Below are 9,913 nucleotides of genomic sequence, written 5' to 3'. Positions count from 1 at the left end.
CATTCCCAATCTCAGAATTAATTTAGTCGCATTTGATGGTTCAGCTTGGGTCAAATGTTTAAAACTGGATCAATTACTTATGATCAGGAAAGCTGAATGGGTCCTCTAGCATAGAAATGGACAACCATTGCATATCTGTGTATAATATCTCAGATTAAAAAAAGAAGATATTATGTGAGCTTGCCAACTAGCTAAAGTGAATAAATGTGTGAGAGACAAGAGACCTGGGAACCCATGGTACTTAGGAAGATTGGCAAGAAAGGAAACAACTGTAAGGAAGGAGTAGTTATCAATACCAAATAGTGCAGAGATTAAGTGTGATAGGAATTAAAAAATATTTGTCAGTTTCAGTGTAAGGAAATAGGCAGAAACCAGATTGCTCTAGGTTGAGAAATGAATGTCAGATAAGAATATAGTAGGAAATATGGACTGCAATTTTGAAATGCTGGGCTATGAAGGGAAGGGGGTCCTACAAAGGGTTCTGTTGGTTTCTAAAGAGCAAGAAACACAAACTTACTTATAGTTAGCTGAAAGGGATATTGATACAGCATGTGATAATCGATGGAATCAAAACTCTGGAAATCATAAAAGGGTATTTCAATGGAAATAGTAATTTATCAAATTAATGTTAAGTTAATTAATAATATTTTGAAAATTTAAGAGAATAGTATCACATTAATATAACCAGCTAATTAATACTAGTAACATAATACTAGTAGAATTTTTAGGAGAAATTCTTAAACCCTTGGGACATACTTTAAGAATCCTAATTTTTTTAGAAGTACCCATTTGTATACAACGTACATGCTAAGTTCAGATCATTCTACTCTGTTAAAAGGAAATTCCTTAAAATGTAATTGACATCTCATAAGCTATGTATGTTGTTATTCCCACTTGATACATAGTACAACTGCCTTTTTAAAAGTGTTCCATGACTTAAACTTTTTGCTATTGCAGTTATTCTGTTCTCCAAACTACTAAGGTTTTATTGCACTTAAAAATTCATTCATTAATCATTAGTTCCATGATTTGTGACATTATTTAAGTCTAATCTCAAATTGTGTGATAATTTTAAATTACATGAAATATGTACACGCCAAGTTACAAAAAATGCAAAAATTAAAATTTGTTTTCACATATGGTTTCACTGTTATATTAAAGCAAGAGATGGCTAGGATTGCATGTTGAAGATTATAAAGAGTTATTAAAATGAAAATATTTTCTAAAAAGAGCAGTACTTTGAAAACTAAAAGAAAGCAGTTTCAGGTTTGGTGAGTAAAGCATGTGACAATTAATTCAGTTTGCTTGTCAAGTTGCAATAGTTTATTCTGACTGATCCTGTCAATTTCTACTTCATACATACACAATGTAAATTACTAATAGAGGAGTTACAATGAAATATTTTATAATTTATTGAAGGAGATTTTAATAGCTGTAGTATGTTTACATAAGTATTTACTGACTGTACATTAATATTCTAACCCATATAATTTTAATAATCAGAACTTGCACAGTTATTTGTGGAAAATATAGTAGTCTGTGGAGGAAAACCTAATATATAGATCAGAGTTGAAAAATAAATTTGAATAGAATAAGAAGTTTCTTATTTTCTAATTTAAGACTTTAATGCTTAAGGTATTCTAAGTGGCTATCAACAAATTGAGATTTGCTTAAATTGTTTCTCATTCTTTGGGGGAGACTAAAATAATAGGATTTTAACTTCCAGTAACTGATGAAATAACTTACTGATGACTCTGAATTATCACAGGGGAAGATCTAGCCTTAAAAAAAAAAAAAGAAATCTGGGGGAGGGATTATATAGGTTTCATAATAAAGAAAATGTATAATGGTCCTAGGGGACACTGTCAAATATATAAGGCAATAAACAGCCAATACAGAGGCATTTTATATATAGTTTTGTGACTAAGGACAGCCTTTGAAGCAGTCTAACTCCCAGCTTTGCTACTTCCTATCTAAGTGGTTTGGGGCAAGTCACGAACCTCTCTGTGCCTGAGTTTCTACCTTTTTTCATATGGAGATTATAACAGTATCTATTGCATAGGATTATAATAGGAATTAAATGAGTTCATATATATAAAGTACTTCAAACAATGCATAGCCCATTTAAAGTACTACGTAAGAATTGGCTATTATTAACATTAATATTACTTGGCCCTCATACCTATAAATTATATCTCAATGAATGAGTTCACTGAACCAAATAAAATTTTCAAGATTTAGTAAAAGTTAAATTTTGAGTTATATAATGTTGGCAGGACTTTGTGAATGATACAGGAAGAGTACTTTGTGACTAGATATAAATGGGAAAGTAAAAATGAACCAGGCCTGAAAAGATTGGTTCAGATTTAAGAATAATGATCTGGTCAAAGTTTATTTTCACTTCGTTTTGATATCAAACCAGCAACTCAAACCAATCCAGCAATAGAAAGAACAACACAGATAATGTAAAGAATAAGAGATGAGGATACAATGCTTCTGAAAATATGATTCTCTCATGTCTTCCTTTTCCTTCTGGAGGCACAATGCCTGACGTCCATTGGCCTCAAAAATTTTTGTTGAGGGAAGAATGTGGCAAGTCAGAGTAGCCCAGAGACATGGGCTAATTGCTTCTTAGAATATTTTAGGGAGATTGAGTTTTGCAGGCAGAAAAGCAGTACAGGGCATCTATTTATTACCATAGAATAATATCTTGATGCCTCACATTTCTTGTTTTTGCATATTATTTCTTGCTATGGGTTCTACTTTAGCTTTCCATGTAGCAGTCCTGGAGAGCTAAAGTGGCTCTGCGAGTCCAAGATGCAGGAAAAATGATGGGATTGACAAACAAAATAGTCCATTTTAAGAGTGAATTTGGGTGGAAGGGTTCAGAAATATGTATGTCTCTTATAATTTCTTATAGAATACAACAAATTTATTGCTAGAAGAAACCTCAGGGCCTAATAAATACATTAAATGAGGAACGTGAGCCCCATCCTTCTTGAGTAACTTACCCAAATGCACATAAACATTAGCAGAACCAGGATCAGGACTCAGATCTATTGCTTCTTGGTTCAATAATGTTTATAGTTAGATGTGTTTTATCATAGTGCAACATTTTGAAACTTCTTTACTTTCAGGTAGAATGTGTAATTATTTTTAATTAATACCAACACCCCACTTCCTTGCCATACTCTTTCGCAGTATTTTAGGTTAGAGAGCATTGTTGAGTAGTAAAACTTCCCGTGAGCCAGAGCTGGTGGACACATTCAGTCTACATTGAGTTCACAGAAGGTATATGACCCACCTCACTGGGCTTTTCCACAGAGGAAAAATCACACAGTCCTATTTTTCCCCTTTCCTAACTCAGTTGTAGTGTGGATTTCTTCCCAATGGTTCAGTCTTCTTTTTAGTACTTTTTAACATTTATTAGTTGGTTATAAGAATGGCACTGCAGATTTTTATTGTTGAAGAAACAGAAAAAAAGATAAAATAAGGACTCTAACCATTATATGTTTAAATAAGAGAGAGAGCGAGAGAGAGAGAGACTGAGACCCTACAATAGAAAAGTATCATTTTGAAATATGTTAAAAGATTGGTGAGATTCCAAATTTATTTTTCTGGGGTTTCTTTTGATCACATAAACGATAATTTTTTTTTATTGCTTTATTGTAATGTTTTCTGGCAGTGCTTATAATATCCTCGTATTTTCTTATAGTCACTGTTCTTAGGAATTTATAACTCAACTGTTACATTTTGCCTACGGCTGAAACATGATCTACAGATGTTTGGCTTAGATATAATTCTTCAAACATAACTCATTTTTACAGGCAATAATTAATATTAGATTGGATTTTCATACGTGTTTGAAATATTAAGCACTGTGTTTTTAACCTTATAAAAAAATTTCAGAAACATTATAGGAGAATGAACATTTAAAAACAATGTTGCAGAATAGCAATTTCAAACACAAAGTTATTTTACTTTAAGGAGGTGCAGCACCCTATTTTGACTTATCACAGAGTAAGATAAGAGACTTCATTCATTATGTCAAATTATTATAATCTTCCTGATGACAATTTAATAGTTGGAAATACAGGAACATAAAGAGACTGTAAAGCTATATCCTGACCTACAATTTCACAGCCTCTTCCTTTTCCTCCCTAAATTTTATAGTTAGTTCTACCTTTCTGAAATTTCTAAAATACCCCTGGAATATTTGCCAAATTACATTCATCCCTCAATAATTTACTTTTCTGTTGTTGAAGTCATAGTTACCTTTTAGAGAATAGCAGTGATCTTTCTATGGGCTCCCTTTTTTTTAATGGCCTTATTCTTTTTACTGTCTCTGCTCCTTGTGAAGAGAGACTGTCCAACCTTTCCATTCCATCATATGCCCAGCAATGGCAGACACACTGTGGCACAGAGAAGGAAATGGGAGGATTGGCGCCTATGCCCATGCACATTCGGTGCATGCTTCTTTCTCACCACAGTCCTGCAGGGATCACTGCCAAGTTAAGAGACATTTCTAAATCCAAACTTCAGCATTACTTACCACAGTCTACTCTATTTATTTCTTATGTTCATCTGTGCATCACTATTTATTCAGGTTAATGTTTTCATCTCATTAGTTATATTTTGTCCATCAGGTTTTGTTTGTTTGTTTTATTTTTTTAATATATTTTTATTGATTTCAGAGAGGAAGGGAGAGGGAGGGAGGGAGAGAGAGAGAGAGAGAGAGAGAGAGAGAGAGAGAAATATCAACGATGAGAGAGAATCGTTGATTTTGCCTCCTGCACACCCCCCATTGGGGATCACGCCTACTGCCTCCTGCACACCCCCCATTGGGGATCAGGCCTACAACCCGAGCATGTGCCCTTGACCCTGAATCAACCTCCTGGTTCGTAGGTCAACGCTCAACCACTGAGCCACTCCAGCCAGGCTGTTTGTTTTTTAAATCCTATCACACAGCATCTTAGTCTTGCTGCCTTTTATTTAAAAGGTGACTCTTGCCTCTCTTATCCTTCATCACCATGGAACCATATAAATAATGATATGGAAGCATCACAAGATGTATGCCAGTCCCATGAAAACTCTGAACCATCATCATTCTGCGACTCCATCTTGTCACAGCTTTAATGCATTCTTTGTGTTTGTTGATTAACTTCTTTATTGAGGTTAGATAGAGAAAAGTCAGACAACCATGTAGATTGGGAATCCTTCAAAATCATGATTCCCAACCTTATTTGAATGCTCAACATGTTTCAGTTTATTATCAGTTTACTCTAGAACTGATTTCAAAGAAGGACATAAAACACACATTTTCAAAATAATACAAGAAACATTTTCTTTTAACAGCATTTGGAAGAACAAATAAAATAATACAAAAAGATTGGTGAAGTGGTCATATTTAATCAAAAGATATTTAGGAATTACCTAAGTTTTGAAATAGATTTTGAATAAAATTATAAACACAAATTGCTAAGAGAGAATTTAAGGATGGAAGATGTCTAAAATGAAGAGAGATAGGGAATGTAAAATAAAAAATTGTAAGTCCCATTGAGAGCAGGGGTAATTTCTTTTTAAAATATTTTACCAAAGGCTAGTATGCAAAGTGTCCCCTCGGGAGTTCAATCCGGAAACTGGGAGTTTGATAGCTCGCTATGATGTGTCCTGACCACCAGGGGGTGGCGTAGAAAGAAGAAAGGCCCTGGCCGGCAGCTGGAAGGCCCCGATTGGCCCTGATCGCTGGCCAGGCCTACGGACCCTACTAATGCACGAATTTTGTGCATTGGGCCTCTAGTTATATATGAAATGATAAATACTTATTGCAAAAAAAGACAAAGCAAACAAAAAACAATTGAGGGAATCAATCAGGTAGACCTAGAGCAGCTTGTAGCAAATATATACCCCTGGTCTATAAGGCTTGAACGGGCAGCCCATTCTTGGGTCCCCCTCCCCTTGCAAGGAGTCTGAATCTGCTTGTAATCAATTTTCCATACTTTTGCTTAAATCTTCTGGTCCGTAACTCATTCTTTGGTGTCGTGAGACAGGACCCCGAGAAAAACACCTCTGCTCACTGTTCTGGTTATCAGACAGACATGAGCAGAGCAAGGATGATGGGACAGATACAGAAACTAGACGCCTAGCCAGGGGCAAAACTGAGAAGATGAGAACCTTGCCCCCAGAGAAACCTTTCCTCTCCTAGCTTATTGCCGGTTATGTGGTTTAGATCCTCCCGCCCTGACCTTTACCTCCCTAAAGATAACATCTAGGCCTCAGTTGTATTTCAGCTCCAGGGCTAGAAAAGCAGCAAAACCAGGGCAGTGATGCCATGGCTACCTCAGGACCAGCTACATTGACTATTGAACCTCTGCCCTGGTGCTGACCAATCAGTGGAGACCACAACCCTGAAAGAGCACACCCTCCCCTGAGACTTCCCCTAAGATTTCCACTTACCAGAGAGAGAAATACACTCAGCGTGAAGGGCCCAGTGTGCACTCTCCCCAGGGAAGCAGGCTCACCCTATTCCCTTTCTCCTTCTTTAGGGACCCCATGAGACTTGCAACCAGGGGAGCATTGGGCAGCTGCAGCTTGTCCCGAGCTAACCCCCTGAACCTGTCACCAAGGGTGCCTTTTCTCTGACGTTTCAGTGAGCCAGAGCAGCCCAGCCCAGGCTCTCCTGTTGCTTTTTCTATGTTCTTCCTTGTTTCACTGTCCTAAATATATTTTTAGCTGCAGCCAATAAATTCTTTCTTACTTTGCTATATATACTTTGTCTCTTGATTGAAATCTTTCCTTCAAGAAAACAAGAGCCAAGATCTCGTGGTCTCATCGGTAACGCTATCAGTTATCAAAATATTTGATAAGCACTATTGTATGTCCAAAAATAACATATCCTAAATAAAATAGTTCATACACTGTACCAACTCATCCTTCTTAATCTGTCCCATTGCCCTGACCCTACATGTTCACATAGCACTTCTCACCATGTGATCTTTTATAAAATCTGTCGATGTGTTTCTAAAATGTACCTTCTGCACCCGAATAAGACTCCGTAAAGGAAGGGACTTGCACTTGTTGCAGCTATATCCCAAGCTTCAACTGCAATGCTTCTTATCAAACATTCAATAAATATATATGGAATGAATGGATGAATAACTCTTTGATAGTGGGGAAAACTGCATATCTATAAAAAGTAGCAAATTTAAGTTTTAGTTATCAGAGAGGAGTTTTTTTTTGCCTTTTTCATATATGAATAGGGCCTGGGTATTAAGCATTAACAATTCTGAGGTTATCATTTCCAGGTTAGCTTGTGGGTAAGAGTGGAAGGAAGGTGTTAAATTCTTTCTGCAGCAGCCTTTGCTCACAGTGGCCTGTGAGGCTGTGTGATTTCCTTTGCAGTGCCCGGTTACAGTGGAAAGCAGCAGGCTGTTTATAGGTTCTCTCTGAGGGGTGCTGTTTTGTTCAGTTTCAAACTAGAGAAAAGTGTGAACATTAGGTCACACCTCATGAACTTTAACAAAACACTCTACCCAGTTTACTAATACCCTCGTTCTTCTATTGCTATATTTCATTTTTCCTAGAAGTGGGAATTACCGGTTTTGATTTAGTATCACATCTTGAGGTAGGTTTTTCCCTTTATTTTGAAATAATTAACATGTTTTTTATTCTTGTTCCTCAGAATGGATTGGGGAGATGAATATTCCCATAATTCCTTTGACCTACATTGTTTGTTAAATTCATTTCCTGGAGACTTGGAGTTTAAGCAGATCTTCAGTGATATTGATGAAAAGATAGAACAAAATGCTGCAAGGTAAATATTGCTAATTAATTAAAACAAGTTAGTTTCATGTTTAATTTACACAAATGTTACCTAATCTAGTTTTATTGTTTTCTACTGTTAGATAATTTTAGTTTTTCATTGTCATTAACTTTGCTGGAAAAAAAATGATGAGACTTTCCTCCCTAAAATTTAATGTGATTTTTCTTATCTGATTAGTACTGTATTAAATATATATATATATGTGTATATATATATTGGCATTGACTTTGTTAGAGGTAGAAGTGCAGTTCTTGGGATGCCACAAGGAAAACAATTTTCTGAGGTCCCTCCTGAGGATGGAGATTCATGGAAAGCTTTATTGATGATGTAAAATTAAGGGGTTCCCTTCGAAAGTCCCATCTCTGTCTGTCTTGCCATGGAAGAAGTCCTTTCTTGTCTTCAGCAGGGCCAGAATGAAAGCCACTGCACAGAATTCCTGCTCCATATGAAAGTCCAGTCCAGCATCCTGCGTGCCGTGTTGCTGCTTATGGCCATATGACTACTGTAGGCGAGCGCATGAATGCAGGGCAAGTGCGGTTCACAGAGCAAGAGGGGGCACAAGAAGAAAAGGAAACTCTTTGTCTGGGGATTTTACCCTTCCAGGATTTTGTGCACTTGCAGTAGCTCCATCCTCTCAGCCAATGATCTTCTCCCTGGCTAGTCTGAGGTGACCTTCCCTACGTCACTTCAACTTCACTGCACATGCGTCCATCACCCCTTGTGCCATGCGATTCACAGGGAATGAACCAGTGATTCCCTGGGGAGCATAAAACTATGGCTTTCTGGGGAAGCTGCCCAGATGACCATGCTAGATAGGACAGTAACACCGTCAAATAGATAACGTTTATTGAATTGCTATTAATGATTTCTTAGATTTTGCCAATATTGTTGGCCTGGATTTTTTAATATATTTAGAGTAAAACATTGTTCTTTGATGGCTAAGCACAAAAATTTTAAATTAAGGTATTAAAATAAAATAATAGTATAAAGCCATGGATTGCTTGAGTTGCTGAAAACAGAATGTTAAAAATAAATTATTTATATGTAATGTTTGTCATTTTAACTCTCTTTCTCACTTACTTTGGGAGGCTAGTGACTCTACAGAGAATTGTTATGCCATATCAATCTTCATTACCTACTTCAAAAGTGTTACCAAACACTGAGGGAAGCTAGGACAGCTAAGTAGTTTCCCATTAATACATGTACTTTGCTAGAATAGACTTTGTCTTCATATGTATTTCTGGACTCTTGAGTCAGTTTACTTACTTGAATCTTTTTGATCAAAGATTCTAATAATTCCCCTAATGTATTTTATAAATATGAAGCCACAGTAAAAATTTCTATTGTAGAATGATAACATACTATTTCCTTCTTAAAAATTTAAGGTATAGTTATATTGAATTGTCAAAGAACTGAACCAAGCAAGTGAAATGTTCCTATAATTTTTTCCTCAAGTTTTATATGAGAATGTGGTTAATTTTTTTTATCATTATATAAATGTGCATAGATAACAAATTCAAAAGACAGCATACCCACTGAAATTAGGCTCCTACACTTCCACAGAAACTGGGAGATACAGGAGCTATCTCCTTGGTGTTTGCATTTGGAAAAGATGGCTCCCAGGTTCTTGAGATAGTCCTGGCTTGGAAAGTTGACAAAAGGCCTATCTAGTCTTCCAAGGGATACATGTCAAAGAGATGGAAAAGTGCTTATAATTACAAGTTTCTCAGGTAAATGCTTTTAAAACAGGAATGGAGGGAAATCTTTGTTCTTATTTAAAGCAGAGAAAATTAAGTCTCTTATTTTTAACTTGTATTTGCCCTTACACTATATGTATATTTTTAATTTAAAAATTATACCCTTATATTCTATGTCACAGTTGATGAATATAATGTTTTGTTGTTGTTAATCTTCACCCAAGGATGTTTTTTCTTTTTTTAAATATATTTTATTGATTTTTTACAGAGAGGAAGGGAGAGAGATAGAGAGTTAGAAACATCCATGGGAGAGAAACATCCATCAGCTGCCTCCTGAACACCCCCTACTGGGGATGTGCCCGCAACCAAGGTACATGCCCTTGACCAGAATCAA

At 36.1% G+C, this 9,913-nt stretch overlaps 1 protein-coding gene across 1 annotated transcript in view; it reads left to right on the top strand.

The window, feature by feature from the left end:
* KIAA0825 (KIAA0825 ortholog) overlaps positions 1-9,913 on the top strand; it is a 357,466-nt gene that overhangs the window by 36,161 nt on the left and 311,392 nt on the right. The window contains exon 3 of the mRNA XM_006775530.2: positions 7,682-7,813. Coding sequence (XP_006775593.1) covers positions 7,683-7,813 — 131 coding nt within the window. The 5' untranslated portion in view covers position 7,682. The remainder of the gene's footprint in view (positions 1-7,681; positions 7,814-9,913) is intronic.

This window comes from Myotis davidii, unplaced genomic scaffold (assembly GCF_000327345.1).
Source record: "Myotis davidii unplaced genomic scaffold, ASM32734v1 scaffold44, whole genome shotgun sequence".
NCBI classification, from domain to species: domain Eukaryota; kingdom Metazoa; phylum Chordata; class Mammalia; order Chiroptera; family Vespertilionidae; genus Myotis; species Myotis davidii.
The sequence above is the reverse complement of the archived record's forward strand: the minus strand, read 5'-3'. Positions and strand labels throughout refer to the sequence as shown.